The following is a 20,996-nucleotide window of genomic DNA, read 5'->3' as shown; positions in this document are numbered from 1 at the left end:
CCGCCGGTCAAATAGTGCACTTTGCTTTGAAGTATAAACAGTAATGTCCACATGATGTTGTAGTTGTTTATGTTGGCCCAACAGACACATCGATTTGCGTTTGTGACCTTGAAGTTGAGTTAACAGTATAAGTAATGTAAGTTATCCTGTTGTCAATGTCACTGAAGAAACTGTTTATTTTATGATAGCTGTACATAGTGTAGATTCTGAAACGCTGCACCTTGGAGTAGGGAGGGCTAGTTTTTACCACAAGCAGGAAGACAGAGGTAGATTAAGATTTTTTGTTTTTGTTTATGTGAATCTGGTCTGTCTGTATCTTTCTCTGCGTAGCGGTACTCTAGTGTTTTATTAGTGTTGGGGCTGGGGACATGATTAAAATGTCAACTCTGTCACTGTAGAACTGAATGTATTTGTCTTTTGACATCAATAAATGTATGTGACGTGAAACACCAAGCAGTCTGTTACTCATGCCTTTGTTGTCCTTGAAACAAACACTTCATCACTGAATATGAACACATCAATGTTAACAGCACAGAGAAGTATGCTTTCTCTCCAAACCCCTTCAAAACAATAAGATCAACTCGGTTCTGCTACAGAGCCAACAGACGGTGCTTTAATTTGACACAAAAACGTGTTTTAAAGCACTGGTTCCCAAACAGTGGGTCGTGGACAAATTTTTGGACACATTTTTATGGGTCCCTTTCTTTTTTGTTTCCTACATTGTTTTTAATTATTATTTCAAAACATTAAAAAAAAAACATCCCTGAAAAATTCAAAATTTTTCATGAATTCAAAACAAAATTCAATGATGTAATTTCATGAAGAAATCGAAGAAAAGTCTAAGAAATTACATAAATTAGAAAAGAATGTTTAATAAGTAGTGAAAATAGCCGATCTACAAGCTCACAACGCGGTGCGAAGCAACGTGTTGTGAGCTTGTAGATCTGCTATTTCACTAGTCTGGGTCCCAGCCAAATATCCAAATCTCTCTTTTGGGTCACAGGCTAAAAGGTTTGTTTGGGAACCACTGCTGCTCAGTAGATAATACAACAATAAACATGGCAGTGAGAACAAATTAGTATAAAAATTACATCGGTTAGCTAGGATAATTTTAACATTAGGATATGTTTGAGAAACCCAGTCAATGTTTCTGATTTCATAAAGACGTCCTAAACGGCAGATAGATAGCATGTTATATAAACAGATGCCAGGTCAGCAAAGACCTGGCATCTGTACAAATAATGTTTATAGTTTCAATGTACAGACTATAGAACACCGAAGTCTGACGTCAATATCAGTAGAGGACGCTTAGTCCACGGGTTCATGTACTTAATTTGTATTATAATCCCCATAGGGGGATTTTAGATCGCCTCATATAAGTACTGTATTTTAAAAATAAACAAATCATCCTGGCCGTATGAAGAATCACCTGACTGTGAGAAAACGCTAATGTTACTGCTGCCGAATTTAGTTACATTTTCGCTAGAAACAGACTGTAGCCTATCAAATTATGAGAGACTGACTGTCGTTGGGTTATACGATACAGAGACACCTCCCCGATAATATCGCAGACACAGTTTATTTTTGTTAAATTCTTACATATGAGACGATTTTAAGATGACCCCATATTCTCCATAGAGAAAAACTTCCGTGAACCACTTTGAATCAGGGGATGAGTGAGCGACGTGAAGACTTCGGCGCTCTATTGACTTTGTTTTTAGGATATTCGACTGTTAGACTGATGATAGGTTCTTGGTCTATTCATGATCTTAGATTATTATTCCTATGCATTCAACGTATTACCTTGTGCTGTCCTTGATTACTGCTCTTAATCACTCTGGAATAAATTAATATTGTCTTTTCTTTTCGGGCATTTAATGAATCCAGTCCCGGCCGCCCGTTGGTCAGACCGTCAGAGCAACCTCTTCACATACTTGTGGTCACCTCCATATCCGGCATGTGTTATCCTTACTGCCTGTAGAGGAGTAGAAAGCACAACAGATGGTTCCATATTGCAGTACATGTACAGTATGGGGGGGGGGTGCTTTTCATCCAAAATTACCAACAATTTTTTTTTTTATGGAGGGACAGACAGTATAGGCTGACAGGAAATGGGGAGAGAGATGGGGGGATGACATGCAGTAAAGGCTGTCGGGATCTGCCAGACTGGATTAACAGCCAAGGTGCCTGGACCACTGAGCATCATCACTTTACCTGTGATGATGGTGTCGCCCTCATAGTTGAAGGCAGAGGAGAAGATTTCGTCTGTGTGACCCTCCAGGATCTGCAGGCAGACTCCAGACTGAACGTCCCACAGGCGAACCGTCCTGTCTGAGCTAGCGGTGAGCACCCTGCCCCCCTGGGGGCTGAAACAGACCTGCAGGCAGACAGACAGACCAAGAATTAGAGTCTAGAATAGTGGTTTTCAACCAATGGTCCGGGGACCAACAACAGTGGTCCTTGCGGGGGGTTCCAGGTGGTCCGCACCTGGATGATGGAGGCTACTTAATTCACAAAGCGTCTCTACACTCTTAGTGCATGTAGAAGAATGTATATTTTTGATGTTTGCCTGTTATCTTCCCTAATGGTACAAACATCAATACAGCATGGAATTGTGGACAAAATCTTATCCAACGATAAAAATAAGATTAGGGTCTGAGAGGCTAAATCTTATCGAATGGTGCTCCGTGGCTCAAATGTCCAATAATTTTGGGCCTTGATATGAAAAGCGTTGAAAACCATTGGTCGGACTCTAGACTATAGAGAACGGCGCGGGAGAGAGGAGCGCACAGAGGTGTGTGAGTGGGACGGTGATAGATAAGGGACTTTAGAGTGCAGGCAGCACGAGGAGCTTAACCGATTTTGCGGAATGGAATTGATAAGAGAGCGGCTGGGAGGAAGTGAACGCATCTGTGACACCTTTCCACATCCCTGAAAAGGTCACTCGACTTTAAATAGCAGGAGCAGCAGGAAGGATAATGACACCGGGAGGGAACCCGGCCTGAGTGAAGCTTTCCTCCCAAGTGGACCGCTTGATATGGCTTCTTAAGATGATTGAGTTGGAGGAAGACAGAAGACGTCATGCCACGGTGGTCTCTTTATCCACACGACGAGGTGAAGCCGGTGGTGATTAAACTGCGCTGGCTCTCTAGACGCTCATAAAAGTAAAAGCATGTTTCATTAAAAAAAGAAAACAAGTGGAGCAGCCCCCGAGAGACGCGACCCCCAAGACAGGAAATGGAAACCGACACGCCAAAGTACACTGGAGAGGAAATGAGAGGCACAGCACAGAAAGGTGTAAAGACTAAATACTGACTTATAAATTGATGACGGTATCGCTGGCCTAAAATGTACAATTTAGGCCAGGGGTATTCAACTAGATTAGGACGGGGGCCACAACTGTAGAATGATTGTGTGTGGGGGGGCCGCACAGCATGCGCGCACAGCCGCACACGGCAAATGTGTGGGTTCTCAAAATGCATTTTGTGCTCAAACACAAACTCAAATGATCGGAATCGGATATGGAGCAAAAGAACGTGATCGGGACATCCCTAATTCTAAGGTAGCACAATTATACCCGTATAGACATATTATCCTGCTCATACTGTGCAGAAATATTTACATAAATCTTCGTGTTTTAGCACAAAACACGGGTGTTTGAGGGGTTTTTTGCACTCTATATGCTGTGTTTTGCTGTGTTTGATGTGTGATGGATATGCTGCTGCATTGCCTGAAGGAAGCCAAACCAAAATGAGTTTTACTCTTATGTACCTGTACTCAAAGCACAACCTTGAACCTTGACAGGGTAAAAGCAAACCTATTACCCGACGAGGGAAATGTTGGCCTGAGAAGTGGATGATGCACTGCAGGTGAAAAGTGGCACGGCTCATTAATGCTGCATGAGGCTCTGTGCAGGATGTATCTCTCATGACATCCATTCAAGTGCTGTCTTCAGAATCACTTCTGCCAGCCAGTTTGATATTCATTCATTCCACCTTCAAGGGCGTGACAGATTTCTGCATGTCATTCGTCGTAATGAGCAGAGCGTGGCAGGAAGGCCATGCGGGGGTTACTAGGGGAGCGAGAGGGGACAGATTACACTACAAGTACCCTTTAGTGTACGAGAGCATAAAGTTTACGCTCTCATCTCTGCCCGTCCATCCGCCACCATCCGTTTACGCCGTAAACGGATGAAAAGGCAGATGAAAGAGAAAGGTTGACCACCGTGGCTATAAGAAACATGGATGGGGAAGGGTCTGAGAGTGTGTCCTGTTAAAAAGAGATTAGCGTCTCATAATCCCATGGAATCATCCCTCCGTCCACTCTATACTGCCTGATGTGTTTCAGTAAGTAAACAGAAGGTGAATCCTGGTTCATCGGTGAAGAGAAAAGAGTCCGCACACAGGTTTGCTCCAAGGTGTTTGCTTTTTATTCAAAACACCATAAATATGACACAACGTTTCGGCCGTGAACGGCCTTCATCCTGGTTCATCGTCACACACAAACCCTGCTCTGCGCCGGAGCCTGAAGTATACGCACGCTGGCATACACAACAACACATAGGCCCTCATTTATCAACCGTGCGTACGCCAAAATATGGGTGCACGCCGAAATTACCGACATTTTTGACATTTACCATTTCCGCCAAAGCTTGAAATTGAACGTGACAACGTTGAAAATCCACGTTTGCTCCTCAGCTGGCGTACGCATGTTTTTCTCCGCAGAACGGCGGAGCAGCATTGTTTGACCAGCTGAGAGGCTGCCAAAGGCATCGAAACATATGTATTCACTCCTAAAATGTTAATATAAAACTGTATGTATATGGGCTACATGTAAAAAAAGAAAAAGAAAAAAGGAATGGACCTACAAGATGTGTCTTTGTGTCATATTAAATTTATAGGAGCTTTCCAACTTTACAATTAAAATCGCACTTGATTTAAGCCATTTAAACAGTGTTTTGCATGAGCGCATACATGCGAGGATTTGGGCTGTCTGTGCTGGAATATTTCCATGACGTTGGAAAGTATAGCCTACGTGCAGTGCTGCCTGCAGCTGCGGAGAGTCCCAACATGCATGGGTAGCCTATATACTGTAGCCTAATCTACAGTAGGCCGATGTCTTTCTGGAGTTACATGTGCAATCTCCTCCTCGTTTAATAAACCCGACGCGTCGCTCGAATGCCAAATGTACCGCCAGCGCAAGTGGGAACCGCATCGGAGATGTAGGCTACCCAGCCAGCCCACCACCACCACTCCTCCAGTGCCAGCCACATGGGCTACGGTTTTAGCTGCACATTCATATATTGACAGTTGAGTTGAGTTGACAGCCTATCCACTGCAGCGACTATAGCGACTGTGAGGCAATCTAAATAGACTGTCGAACGTGCATGGTCAGTTGATCACGGTGTCACGGACAGACAGACAGGCAGACAGGACAGGATCAGGATCGAGGAGCAGCACCTATGCAAAACAGCAGCGTGTGTGTGTGTGTGTGTGTGTGTGTGCGCGCGCGCGCGCCTATTTGTTATTTAATTCATGGTTCACAGGTTCAGGTTTTCGTTCACTAATAGATCTTGTTGTATATTAAATTAAAAATACTTTAATAATTTAATATAACTGTACAACTAACAACATACAGTGACAGTTGCTTGCAAATTGCGATATGTGCGTCAGCGTGCGTGCGGGGGGGGGGGGTGAGGCGGGCAGCAAGGGGGAAGCGAAGCGAGAGAAGAAACAGACCTACAACTTTATTTAATTCATGCAGGTTTATTTATTTAAGATACAACAAGTTGCAAGTTGCGTGTGCGTGCGTGCGTCTGTGTGTGTATGAGAGAGCTGGGGCAGCAAGTCCATGTAACCATGGTTTCAGGAAACGTATTGCCGTTTTCAGGTCGCAAAAACGAGGGCGAGGCTTGATTTCATAGGGCGTGCCAGATAGATTTCAGCCGTCACATTTATTAACGTCAGAACGAAATTAAGGAAGGATCAGCTGTTTGCGATCACTTTATAAATGCCGTGGCGACGTGGGTGTACTACGAAACCTGCACTCGAATCTGTGGCAGATTTTACACTCGATTGATAAATGAGGGCCATACTCACTATGTAATACGATGTGGGTATGTCGGTAATGATAATATCACCATATTCGATATATTGCGATATTCAATATATTGCAAGAGATTTCATCAACGATATATCACAATATCTGTAGCTGAAAATGTAAAAGAAATAACCATAAAAGGCAAAAATGTGGAATTACCGGTATGTATTTATTCCAAAATCTTACAAGGTTTTTTGTGTCCACAATAATGGGTAGCCTACGAATACTAGTACTAACTAATCAATATCACGATATTGGGAGGACGATACTATATATATATCACAGGAGGAAGTATCGCGATATACTGTGATATGGATATATTGGCACACCCCCTAATACTCACAGTCGAGAGCCTCGGTGCAGTCACCATTTTGAACGGTGGCGACCTTTCAAACCTCTGGTGCTTTGGGGATTAAGGGCCGTGCTCCACGGCTCAACCAAGCAGCACAGGGAGGTGACAATGACATGCTCCCCAAACTGGCTGGCTAATTGGCTATATACCTTTGAGTCACAGAGCTCACTTCTCTCCTCTGGCCTCGCAGCGACTGCCTGTCACCGTGCGTTATGCTTTTTCACCGTGACGACATGAAAATAACCATTCTGCCAGACATGGGCGGATAGAGAAGACAGTTTGGGCTCTAGCCAATTAAGACCTGAGACCAGATTCTAGAAAATGTCTTCTAAATCCTGACAGTTTTCTGAAAAACCTATGTTTCTATTTCATGTCAACGACCCACAGAATTATCTGTATTTGGCCACCGACCCCCATCTGAAAATATGTAGTTCCAGGGACCCCCCAGAAGCAGAGATGAGTTAAAACCGTTTGCTGTGAAAGCACATAGATTCAAAGATTTGCCCCACATTTTCACGATCTTTCAAAAATAGCAGATTTACAAGCTCGTAGCGTGGCACTCACGCTACGAGCTTGTAGATCTGCTATTTTTCAACAGCCGAAGTTTAACATAATGGTTAAAGTGGTTCCAAACTATAAGGTGGCACAGATGCGTCCTCAGGTCTAAATGGACTAGTCACTAGTGCACTGACCTTGGAGATCTCTCCCTCGTGGCCCTCCAGCTTCGCTAGACACTGATATGTTGCTGCGCTGTAGATCCGCGCCGTACCTGCAGACAGACAGACATTATATATGTAATAATGTACCATGTGATGGAAAAGAGTATTCAAAATGTACCCAAGTAAAAGTACAGTACAGTATCGGCATCAAAATGTACTTAAAGTACTAAAAGTAAAAGTACTCATATTTCAGAAAATCCCATTTCACAAGTTCAAAATGTGCACAAAATCTTTTGAAAATAGCCGATCGACAAGCTCACAAGATTGTGAGCTTGAAATTGTACTTGAGTATGACTGTTTAGAGTCTAAACAGACATAGCTGTCCCTGCATGGATGCACAACTCAAAAAGGAATGGTTTTGGACATTACAGGGTTTCTCCGCGACAGTGACAATACAATGTCCTCATTTCAAGGATCTTGGAGCATATATATATTGTTATTGTACAACTGTTTAGTGTTGAGCTGACCAGTGTAGTGTTTAGTGTGGTCTCACCATCAGCCGAGGCTGTCGCTATGAGCTGACCAGTGTAGTCAAAGCAGACGTCCAACACCTCTCCTTCATGTCCAGACAGGGTGGCCACACACTTCCCATATGTGGCTTCCCACACCTATACAGAACACAGAGCGACTTACAGTAAGCCAGAATAACAGGTAATACATCAAATAGATATATAAATAGTCATAGTCACCAAATATCTGTCTAACAGTAGAATATCTGTACAATGAAACTATGAGTATACACACAATGTGTGCTACAGTATGTCTACATAATATGCTATCACATAATTTCACCTTTGTATACGCCTGCAAGGTCGTCAAGGCTTAGGGCAGGTGCTACGCCACACAGCAAGAAAATCAGACAGACACAGCGAACACGCCAGCATGTACCCGTTAGCTGTGTCAGTCTGTAATTTACCTGCTAACCTAGCCTAGGGACACGCAGAGCCAGAGACATGAATAATTATTGCTTGTGAACATGACACATCTCTGCATAATCACAATGAGGATTTGAGGCGTGTTTTCTGTCATTGAAATTCTTCTGGATGAGCAACAACTGAACTGGGAGCGGTATTCCTGAATATTCACAACTAGACTAATGCTGCCGGCCAGCAGGCCGCTAGTAATGCTTTTGGCAAGCAATAATGCTTGGCAATAAACATTGTTGTTTGTGGGAGCTTAAAAATACTTTAGAGTGGCAGATCCATAGCTTCTTAAGCCTGTTTTTATACTTTGTCATCCGACGCGTTGCGGAGCTTAGTTGTAGATTTGCTATTTGCAAGACATATCCCAAGTGGGACAGCAAGTGGTTAGTGAAGCGCTATTTTCAGAGGAAGGGGATGAGAGCTAGGGCTGCCACCACGATTACAAATTGAAGTTTGTATTTCTATTTGGCCTTTTAGGCTTCCTAATCACAAATTGATTAGATGAGACAAATAATTAATAATTTAAATGTACAAAGAAATCACTGACACATTTAATATTTTATTTCCTTTCCAAATAGTGGAAATAGCAGATCTACTGTACAAGCTTACACCACGTCAATTCGTGACGTGTTGTATGCTTGTAGATCTGCTATTTTTTATATTTTTGAAAGAGGTCACCTTGCAGGTTTTATCCATGGAGCCGCTGACGATGAGGGAACAGTCCCAGTTCCACTGGACGTTGGTGATCTCCCCCCTGTGGCCGATCAGGGTGTGAACACATCTGAGACGCACACACACACACACACACACACACACACACACACACACACACACACACACACACACACACACACACACACACACACACACACACACACACACACACACACACACACACACACACACACACACACACACACACACACACACACACACACACACACACACACACACACACACACACACACACACACACACACACACACTTTGATTTACAAGCTGGCAACACGACGACTTAGACTGGCTATTGTCGCCCAATTGTTCGCCTATTTTGCAGAAAGCTCGTCTATCATGGCATGCTCACCCAGTCACTCAGAACAACAGCACTGCTAAGGTTCGTGTCGCCAAACACACAAAAGATGCGCGCACGCACACACACACACACACACACACACACACACACACACACACACACACACGCAGAATCACAGCCCTGGTCTATGTGACAAAGACATGCTCCAAAGGAGTGGGGACCATATTATTTTACACACTCTCGCGCACACTCTCACACGCATGCACACACACACACACACACACACACACACACACACACACACACACACACAGTGTGGTGAAGTGAAGGTGATGTCTGACCTCCCTGAGGCGACATGCCATAGAGAAACGGTATGGTCAAAGGAGCCGGTCACCAGCTGGTCACCCACTGTGTTAAAAGACAGGGCGATGACCTCTGCAGTGTGACCCTGGAGAGAGAGAGAGAGAGAGAGAGAGAGAGAGAGAGAGAGAGAGAGAGAGAGAGAGAGAGAGAGAGAGAGAGAGAGACACACACACACAGACAGACAGTGAAAGAGTGAAAGACAGCATATGGGGGATTTAAGAGAGAAGGTGGAGAAGAACATGAGAAGAGAAGAGATCTGACGATAATGCCCACTTCATTTGACAGTAATCATCTCTCCTATATATATCCCCCTTCTCTATAGTACAAATCCCTTCACAGAATCAGCACACAATTCAGCATTTTTTCATTTGACGGTATTGTTGTGTAGAGTGTCTCCTAAGGCTTAGGACCTAAGCAGGGTATGCTGCAAGTAATTGAAGCGCTGACTTTCTAGCCCCATATCTCTCTCTCTGGAGCCTCCCGTATAGTTAGCCATCCCCGGCTGTTTCCTTGTGCAGTCGCCACTTCAAAGATAGCCGCCCGTTCCCCTCGGAATAGCTATACGATCACCGCATTAACGTGTTAGATATGCATTTAATTCCCATCAGATAATCGCAGGGATGAGAAGTCAGAGTGGATTGGGAAGCAGATGAGGCCGGAGGCAGCTCATTAATTAATAATCACTGGACTACATGCAGGAGCACCTACAGCAGTGCTATACAAAAACGCTGCTGTTAATGGTTCTTCTGACACTGTTAATGTGGTAGTCTTCATGTTAGTCTGTTGCTTTCCATTCTTTTGTGTGGCCACTTGGATAAATAGATTCATTGTCAATATGACAACCTGTTGGTTAACCCATTAAGACCTGGCTGGAACGTGCTCACCGACAGAGTGGCCACCTCTTTGCCGGTCTCTACGTCCCACAGTTTGGCAGTGGTGTCCATGCTGCCAGTCGCCACCAAGGTGCTCTGAGGGTTGAATGCCAGGCACACCTAACAGCACACACACACACACACACACACACACACACACACACACACACACACACACACACAGTGACACACACACACACACACACACACACACACACACACACACACACACACAGCTCAGTTAGGTAGTGTTGTAGTACTCGAGTCCTACTTGACTCGTCTCGAGTTCCGGACTCGAGCACACCTTTTAATTTACTCGTCTTGGTCTCGTCCTTAATTTGACTTGGACTTGTCTCGGACCACGGGACTTGGGTCTCTCCCCCCACCGAGTCCACTCGAGTCACGAGTCACTGCAATACAATGAAATACTTGTTTCAGCAGTAAGGACAACTCATTAATGGAATATATATTCATTATATACTGGGGCCTCTACAGCGGTGCCCGTTAGGCACTGGCCTACTTGGAACGATGCAAGTTGGAAATGAATGCCCCACCCAGATATTATGTCTGTGGCCCTTTTATGCCCATTTATGGAGTTCTTTGTCAGACATGCCCAAATATGGAATCAATGCAGACGTCAGAATGATGTCAGAACTGGCCAGCTCCATACATGGACCCTGGGCAGGTGCCCTGTCCAGAGCCCGGACAGAGGCCTTTTTGGGGTGGTTCTCAACACTACAGTTAGGTACTATTTGTCACAAAATCAACCAGGGCTTGCCCAGAGGCATACTTATGAATTATGATTCATTCTCTTCCAAATGAATGCTGATACTGTTAATGTTGTGCGCTCTGTTACCAATTAGGCTACTTACTATCTCTGCGGTGTGTCCTCGGAACGTATGATAACATTTCCCGGTCTCTGCACTCCACAGTTTGCAGGTCTTGTCGAAAGAACCCGTGGCAATCTTGTCTCTGAGTGAGTTTCGAGAAAAGTGACATAATGAAAATGACTGCACATATCTTTGAAAGGAGACAAAAAAGCCCTTTCAAACAACCAAACAACAGCACAAAAGGTAAGTGATATAATATCTCTCTACCCATAGGGGTTGTTGAATGAAATGGCGTAGACCACATTCCTGTGACCCTCCAGAACGTGCAGTTCTTTGCCCGATGCCGTGTCCCACATCCTGCATGTCCGGTCATAGCTCCCAGTTATGAAACTACAACGAGAGAGAGAGAGAGAGAGAGAGAGAGAGAGACGAGTAGAAGGATGGAGGTTACTGTTTACCTCCCCAGCATAATACAAATGCCTGGGGGTTTCTGCAATATAGACTTTTCTGGGGGTTTCTGAAAGTACATTTACTTAAGTACTGTACTTCAGTACCATTTTTGAGGGGCGCTATAGTGTAGATTTATGTCCTAACACAAACATTAAATGCCATTGACAATGAATGGAGAATTTACGTCATAGTCATACTGTATATGTGTCTGAGTAAATCGGTATCTTTGTCCTAACACAAACATTAAATGCCATGACAATGAATGGAGAATGTATGTCATATGTAGACGAGCGAATCAGTATTTTTGTTAAATTCCCAATGACAATAAATGGAGAATTCACGTCATTTGTAGACGAGCAAATCTGTATTTTTGTTAAATTCCCAATGACAATGAATGGAGAATGTTCGTCATATTGTGTCTGAGCAAAGCAGCATGTTACGTCATGATGATGTATACGATGATAAGAGCGCCCCGGACTTCACATGGGTGTTATTTTACTTAATACTTGAGTCATTCCAATTTACAATACTTTTACTTCTACTCCACTACATCTCGGATCCAAATATTGTAGTTTTTTCAAATATTGTAGTTTGTTTAGTTTAGTTAATATAGTTACTTTGTAGATCTTGATTATTATCACAAAAGATACATTACCCACTTGTTCAGCCCTATATATTTATACATTTATACATCTGCTTTTTTCACAATATTTGTACACATTTTTGAAAACTTGCAAAATGGGACATTCTGTATAATGAGTACTTTCTACTTTTGGCACTTTAAGTACATTTTGATACCAATACTTTTGTACTTTTACTGATAACATTTTGAATTCCGGCCATTTACTTGAAACAGAGTATTTTAATTCTACATTGCAGTATTGATAACAAATTGAGTACTTTTGTTTCCCACCACTGGCTCTCTGTGTGTTTCAGACGAACGTACCTCGAACCTGATTTGTTGAAGGCAACATTTGTCAGCGGCAATAAGTGTGTCTGCAGTACCTGAAATAAAACCAGACCAGAGAAGGAATATTAGAAAATGTCAACCGCGACTGTATCAATTAAATACAAATATCATATGACACAATCTTTGTACAATCTAAAATATGTGATACTGAAATGCAACCAACGTCCAATATATCCATTTTGTCCAATAATTAAATCATTTAATTTTGTCCAACCTCTGCCATTTAATTTAAATGGCAGAGGTTGGGACAAAATTGGATTATTTTGTGTCTCACCATTCTGACAGGACCTTAGGTCTACTAGCCAGGATAAAAAAATCTACCCTAATCTGCTCACTGCAATACCCTAAATTTGCCTTAATCCAAGATGCCACCATTGACAACCTAAATTTCATTATGCTTTAAGTATCATGTGACATGTCAAACTAGGGGGTTTTCATGATTCTGAATCCATTCCAAGCATTAGTTTTGCACAAAAAACATTAAAAACGGCCATAGCTGATGAATGATTGGAATGGATTCACATGCTATTTAAAGCATAATGAAATTTGGAAAATATTGCCTTATATAAATAAATAGGTTATCAATAGGGCCATCTTGGATTAGGGCAAATTTAGGGTATTAGCAGTGAGCAGATTAGGGTAGATTTTTTTATCCTGGCTAGTAGACCTAATGTCCTGTCAAAATAATCCAATGTTGTCCAACCTGAGAGGATTATTTTACTTTATTTACTGGACTAATTAACTTGATGTGCAGGTAAGGTCACACACACACACACACACACACACACACACACACACACACACACACACACACACACACACACACACACACACACACACACACACACACACACACACACACACACACACACACACACACACACACACACACACACACACACACACACACACACACACACACACACACACACACACACACACACACACACACACACACACACACACACACACACACACACACACACACACACACACACACACACACACACACACACACACACACACACACACACACACACACACACACACACACACACACACACACACACACACACACACACACACACACACACACACACACACACACACACACACACACACACACACACACACACACACACACACACACACACACACACACAACCTTGCTCAATGCTGCTCTCTAGTGTCCCTTTGAAGTAATACATGTAGTTCTGCAGTACTCAAACTCAGAGTTATACTTGTTGTTGCCAATCAAAATAGTATGTAGTAAAATAGAATAGTGTGTGTGTGTGTGTGTGTGTGTGTGTGTGTGTGTGTGTGTGTGTGTGTGTGTGTGTGTGTGTGTGTGTGTTTCTCTGACCTTGAAGAGGTAGAAAGGGTGGTGTTCCTGCTGGGCCTGTTTCTGCTGCAGTCTGAGGATCAGTTGTTTGACCTGCTCCACCCGGGATTCTGTGATCAGAGGTTCCGAGATCTGGATCTCTGCCACCAACTGTTCTGGGTCTGTCCTGTATGGCATGATGGGAGACAGGTCAGGGTTATACATAGCCTACAGTGTGTGTGTGTGTGTGTGTGTGTGTGTGTGTGTGTGTGTGTGTGTGTGTGTGTATATACAGTATATCATCTTGAAGATTTTAATTTATTTATTTACAGAAGCTTTATAACTTCACTGGAATTCTGTATGTTATTGGATAGATCAGCAACCAACCCAGTAGACATGGAGAAAGCACATTACAACAATATATTACTAGACTAAAACAATATGAGTGTAAACTAAAGCCTGCATAATGTAGCACTTGCCGTAGCACTTGCCCTAGCCTCGACAACCTTACAGGTGTATACAAAGACTAAAATGATGTCATTTTGATAGCACTTTATGTAGACAATAGACATACCACTCTATAGTGTATACGCATAGTTTCACTGTACATTATATTCTACTGTTAGACAGATGTTAGGTTCTTAGCTTGCTTATGATTCTTGATGACTATTTTTATGTATTACCAACCACATGTGTTGTTCTTGCTTACTGTAAATCGCTCTGGATTAAGAGCGTCTGCTAAATGCCTAAATTGTAGATAATGAGTTACTGAATGACAAGGTGTATACAAAATACAACCAGTAAGACGCCCTGAGGGCGAGAAGTGACCTCAAGGTTGCGTGCACGCATCCGCCTGGGTGACTGCTGAGCGAGTGCTGACCAACTGGTTTTCATAGTTAATGCAACCTATGGTCGCAATAATAAAACATTAAAAGAAACAATAAAGATGTAAACTGCTCAGTTGTCAGTCTTTAATGATATTTCCTTAATTCGGAAATAAGAGTCATTTAGGCAACATGAAAACTTGGCCAGAGCACATATAATTTGGAAAGATCAAACAGCATAACCACACTTACTCTGGAGACAAATCCAAAAGGTCAATTGATTTTGTTCTCAGTTCCCCTCGTTTCTCATATTCCAGGATGATACCTGAAAACCCAAATACAAATGTGGCATCAAACATTAGCAGAAAGATAACAAATGCAGTCGGTCGGGATGGTGCACTGCAAGTGCACCTTTATAGTAGGCATAGAAGTGTATTTGTAGGCTATACGTCTTGATTAATTGAAAATGGAGGACCCTGATGTAAACAGGTCTTGACTCTTGTGCTTTCGTTTGAAATGTAGCCATGCATTCTGCATACTAAATAACATTTTCAATCAATCAATCAAAGCAGCCAGCAGAAAACAAACCAATGTATCAAAGATAATGAATAGTGTATATTACCTGGTGGATAATATCTAAGAAGGAATCGTCGGAGTTTCATCTTGCTGTGGTATGCTTATTGCTTGCTTTACTGTAGAATTGTAAAGCAACCCTATAGTTATAGGTGACGCGGGGTTAGTGTAGACTTAACTATTTCCGTCAACATAGTTGCTCTGACAACAACAATAGAAGACTTGGCACGCCTGCGCACCGACGTTGCACTAAAGTAAATTGTGAACCATCGCGTCCATCTGCTGCTGTTTGGACGCCATCTAGTGTCCTTCAGCAGACACTACATGTGTCTGAAGATAATGGATTCTATGGTAGGCCTATAAATAATAACAGTTAAAACAATTCATATTGGTTTTGATTGATGATTGCTTGTGTGAGTGTGTGTGTGTGTGTGTGTGTGTGTGTGTGTGTGTGTGTGTGTGTGTGTGTGTGTGTGTGTGTGCGAAAAGTGCGTGCGTCCGCACGCACGCACGCACTTTTCAGGGAAATGAAGTTAATGAACACGATCGTGGATTGAAAGTGTCAAAATCGACCAAATACATCTGCTACTGGCTACTGCAGTCACACAATATGCTGGCTGTTGTTGACATATGCCACGTGATATAATTGATACTATCAATTGGGAACACGTGCGACAGGTGCGTACACCTTTCCACAATCAATTATTCAGCTGTGTAGGTCTACAGGAAACAAGGGAAAGCGACACGTACTGTATTGCTGCAATGCTGTAGGCATAATATACAGGCTTCTGGTCTACCCATGCAGTAAAGTTTCAGACTGACTGTCGGACATGTTTCTATAGAAGCATAAATATAATATATTTATTGAAATATTTATATATAGGCCTATATCAGTCTGCAGTCATCTTTTCATTACGCCATTTCAAATGGCTGACCAACCAGTGGCGGTGGAGAGGCTGTTGCTATAGTAACAGCGGTAAGCGGAGTACATATCGCCCCGGCATTGGCGGCATATGACCAGAGAGAAGAGGAGTAGCCTACACTATACGGACAGACTACAGAGAGGGGGGAAACCGGACGCAGCAAAAAAAAGAAAGGGGGCTCGGGTTTGTGAATGTGGAGAAGACGGGGAGAGGGGGGCGAAATAACCAAAGGGAAATAAGAATAACCAAGACATAGGACGGACTGCTCGGGAGGACGCAGTCTACCTGTACCTGTAGCCACGTCTACGTACAGGAGAGCAAGAGACGAGGAGGGGAGAATGTCGGAAAGAATAGCTTCATGTGGGAGCCTGTATGACAGCACTCAGCTGCTGCTACAGTACTGCAACAATGGTAAGGATGATTCTTTCCTTTCAACGCAGAACATTTACCCCCCGAATTGACTAGAGGTCTTTCTATTGACTTGAATTTCATTCAAGCACAAATATCACTTGAATCGGCTGTCTTGCTATCACCTGGAGATCTACTGTAGCACTGTATGTGCATGGCATACGCTACCTTGTCTTCAGAGCAGAGGTAATGCTGAACTTGCTGCGTTGATGGCCACAGAAATATTGTTTTGGATTGCAGATAGTCATATTTTGTAGCCCACCCTGATTTATTTTGGCTAATTGTATAGGCTATAGCCTATATTGTGCAAATTATAAAGGATTAAGGATATGGCCTGCCATTATAATAGGCTATATGTCAGTCAGTCTGCAAAATGAGTCTGGTGCTCATTTTGCAGGGACTGTTTCACCAGTGCCGCCAGTAGCCTATATTGATATCTTATTATGATCAGGTTTATGAATGAATGAGCATTCATTTCAAAACTGAAAATGCATTTAATAAGAAACAAATGGTAGAGATCTCATACATACTGTAACAATTCTTCACTCCATAAGCTGTCTGTTCTAGGTCTATTCTAACTAAAACATGCTGTGATATACTTACACTAATAGACTGTCTGACACCAGAGCTCTGATGGAAGTAAACCCCCCTGGGCTCTCTCTCTCCCACCTGTAGCCTCATGAATATTTTCTTACAGCCTCTGTAGTGCTAGTTGTCAGGGGCAGCTTTGGATACATGCAAATAACTCAGCAACCAGGAGATGATAAGTGGCATCAATAGTGACAGTTTTGCAAAGTAGAGGATTATGTTTCCTTTCCTTGAATGTGTCATGTTGTCACTCAGTCGATGCAGTGTTGTGGTTTCAAGCAAAACCTTTTTTTGCATTTTTTTTTACTTGTGTCAAACACAACTCTGTTTGTACACAAGTGACATTTAGGACTAATCTGTTGCTTAGATTTCAGTGTCATCTGCAATTTTGTATTTATATAAATAAATGTGCACTGACCACAACCCTGGTATAGCACAACAAGAAGACGATGAATAATGCTCTCTTTTCCATGCAAATTAACAAAATTATAATTCCTTGTTATCATTATCTTGACAGTGATAGATCCACAGGATGTTAACATTTATGCAGATAGGATATCAACAGTCCAGAATCTAGATAAAAGAGCAGACAGACAGATGGATAGACAGTCAGTCTGTCACAGACATATTGAGTTGCCAGGTGGAGAGACAGCAAGGGGTCATGGTGTTTCATTATTAGCATGTTTATATTCCAAGAGCAGAACACTAGTGTACGATTTCTCCAAAGTAGCTGCAGACCCATGGATATTTTAGTATATGGTATAGTATTCAGAGAACAGAGGCCCGGTACACGTGACTGGGACCAGTATTTTGTTTAGTCTTTGATGGACTGTGCGGGTGAAGGGTGCAAGAAGCTTAGTGGAAACTGGAAAGTGGAATCATGTTTGTAAATGTAGAGCAAAAGTATACAACAAAACAACAATCCATCCAACACTTTGGTCCCGAACAGAATCTCCAACTACTGGATGCATAAATGCTGCATACATTTCTGTTGTTTATTTTGGTAATTAAACGAGAAAAAACACATTAATACAATGCCTGCATTTGTTATCTTTGAAAATATAGACCAAAAAGTGTAGGCTGGTTTCTGCCCAATTGTATTGTTTTGTAGTTCCCCCATACTTCCACACAGTAAGTGATGTATGGCAGTACAAGGGATACAGCATGTACTGTATATGAACTCTGGTTTTAAATAGTTTACATTGAGTCATTGACAATGTTAACAGGGCTTTTAGATTCTAGGCTAGGGCCTTATCTTGCACTCAGCGCAACACATGCAGGCATACTAACATGAACCATAAAAATATTGAATAATTTGGGATTGACCTTTTGATACACAGTGAGTTTAGCTTCCATGCAATTTGTAGGCATATGCATATGGTGCACTGTGTTCAGTACGTCATATCCTAATATTGTTTATATATTTTCTTTACTTAAATAATGTACACTAAATTATTCACAGTTAATATCATTCTCTGATAAAAAATAATAATAAATAACAAAAACAGCAATATAACACACTGGCTGAAGGTTTGATACAATCTATGCTATGACATTTACATTTTTAAGAAAAGCACCCCAACAGATTCAGCACCATGGACAGGGAGAGAGTGACTGAACTCTTAACAAAGTTTGTATTTTCAAACAAAGGCAGTTTGTATTGGGGATTACTGGAGGGGACAATAACCAATTTGCAACCGAAATAGTGAATGTTTTGAGCTCGAATGAAAACAGTAAGTAATATGTACATTTTACTTATATAGCACTTCACACTCAGAGAAGACTCACAAAATGCTTTACATCCAACAGAGAATAAAAAACCGAAAAGAAAGAAAGAAACCGAAAAAATCCTATACAATTCTGTTGATCTAAAAACAGGACAGCAAATAACTATACAAACATGCATGGTAAAACATCATGAAATATCTGGAAATGCCTGATCAAAAAGTAGTGTTTTAAGTTTATTCTTGAAAAGGAAGAGCATTCCACAGTGTGTGTGCTACAACCTGAAAGGCTATGTCACCTTTTGTTTTAAGTTTAGTGTTTGCAACAGTTAATACCCTGTTCAGAAGACCTCTGGCACATAACGTGGGATCTGTAGCCCACACTCACACAGAATGGTTCATTGAACTAGTCTAAAATATTAGTCAGACTGTATTGCCTATATTTAGTTAATGTTACATAACTGGAATGCCTGTAACTCAGGCATTCCAGTTATGTTTTCCAGATTTGTTTTTTTGTTGAACACATTCAGATGTGTTCAACAAAAAAACAAATCTGAAAATCAATTTGTAATCCCCCTCATTCACAGGCAGGAACACCCACAATGGGACTAAAATGCAGAGGAGGAGATGTTGAAGGAAAGAGGCACTGCATGTGAATGAATGAATACCAGATTTTTGCAATGCGATCGATTAAAGGACCACTTCACCACTTTTCAACCTATCTTCATATACTAGGTCCTCAAAAATAATCACAAAAAAAGGCACAATTATTTTCTACTCAGTCTGTGTCTCATAGGAGGGCTGTGGGCAGTTCAGAAACCCGTCCACCAGTGACATCATCAATGGGAAATCCAAGCTAATTGAAACGGCAGGCTTTCTAGTCCTGAAAAGTTGCAATGCGAAAATGGAAGCCATCGTTCTCACAATAATACAAATCTAAACATTTTTGACTGTGTTGTCACATTAATCAGCACCACCTTCTGGTCATGTGTCTGCTTAGCACTTCCTCAGAGCACACCACCTGTACCCTTCCCTATTTAAAAATAAATCTATACATACAGTATATTAAAGAAAGTGATAATGAACTTAAAGTTTATGTGTATTATTAAAGAGTGTGTGTGTGTGTGTGTGTGTGTGTGTGTGTGTGTGTGTGTGTGTGTGTGTGTGTGTGTGTGTGTGTGTGTGTGTGTGTGTGTGTGTGTGTGTGTGTGTGTGTGTGTGTGTGCGCGCGCGTGTGCATGTGCGTGTCATTGATCTCCGAAGCAATGTCTGCAGTATCACTTCCTGGTAGTGCCTGGCTGTGCTGATTCTTCTGCTGATGCTGTGCGTGTGTGTGTGTGCGAGAAAGGAGGGTGAGTGAGAGAGCAAGGATGTGGATGCATTTGTGCACTGTGTGTGTGTGTGTGTGTGTGTGTGTGTGTGTGTGTGTGTGTGTGTGTGTACTGTAGTGTATATGTCTGGCCCGGAGCCAAACTCCACCCTGTTCTGCCTCTGCTCTCTCCGCCCACAGCTCACAGCACACAGGAGAGGAGGAGGAAGCATGATGGAAGTGATAGAAGAGAGGACGAGGGCATGGAGCATGGGGGGGGGGATTAGAATGAGATGTACAGGAGAGGGCGTGGTTCAGGAAGGAGGGCGTGAGGATTAGAGAGAGAGTGGGCGAGGGACCACTGGCCAGAGAAGGGGGAGGGAGGAAGCACTTGGAGATCTGAAATCCTCAAGGGGAGCTGACCGTCTGACTGACCAGCTGACTGTTTGACTGAATGAGTGACTGGTGTGTCCGGCTTACTGACTGACTGACTGACTGACTGACTGACTGGACGAGTGACTAGGCAGTTCTGTGGCAGAATGACAGGTAGGCAAATCGAGCATCACTGCATATTTGACCATAGCCCACCGCTTTTTGGCCCTACGATTCTCTCGCTCTCTCCACTCTCTCTGTGTCATTGTTGGGGTTTGTCCTCTAACTACCATCCATCCTTTGTCTTTTTCATCCTAACTTTCTAGTGTAACATTGTACAGTA

The 20,996-nt window shown here is 42.5% G+C and overlaps 2 protein-coding genes across 4 annotated transcripts in view; one reads left to right on the top strand and one right to left on the bottom strand.

Moving 5' to 3' along the window:
• Positions 1-1,940: 1,940 nt before the first annotated feature.
• Positions 1,941-15,480, bottom strand: daw1 (dynein assembly factor with WDR repeat domains 1; the record flags this gene model as incomplete). Its single annotated transcript, XM_080773068.1, has 13 exons — positions 15,379-15,480; positions 15,009-15,081; positions 13,975-14,119; positions 12,588-12,646; positions 11,459-11,581; positions 11,234-11,333; positions 10,374-10,481; positions 9,468-9,574; positions 8,772-8,874; positions 7,664-7,778; positions 7,144-7,220; positions 2,215-2,377; positions 1,941-1,975 (listed from the first exon to the last, which is right to left on the bottom strand). Exons 1-13 carry the CDS (start codon positions 15,416-15,418, stop codon positions 1,941-1,943), a joined length of 1,248 nt encoding a protein of 415 aa, XP_080629194.1. The 5' UTR covers positions 15,419-15,480.
• A 994-nt stretch (positions 15,481-16,474) lies between these two features.
• Positions 16,475-20,996, top strand: part of eml2 (EMAP like 2) — a 30,946-nt gene continuing 26,424 nt past the window's right edge. Inside the window, exon 1 of one of the 3 annotated variants that reach the window (XM_080772545.1) lies at positions 16,475-16,663. In XM_080772545.1, the coding sequence (XP_080628671.1) occupies positions 16,591-16,663 (73 nt within the window). In that variant the 5' untranslated portion in view covers positions 16,475-16,590. Of the gene's footprint in view, positions 16,664-20,805; positions 20,828-20,996 lie in introns of those variants that run through there. The other 2 variants (XM_080772546.1, XM_080772547.1) reach the window with 2 other exon arrangements.

Source organism: Protomyctophum bolini (genome assembly GCF_963924005.1).
Source record: "Protomyctophum bolini genome assembly, chromosome: 9".
NCBI classification, from domain to species: Eukaryota; Metazoa; Chordata; class Actinopteri; order Myctophiformes; family Myctophidae; genus Protomyctophum; species Protomyctophum bolini.
The sequence above is the reverse complement of the archived record's forward strand: the minus strand, read 5'-3'. Positions and strand labels throughout refer to the sequence as shown.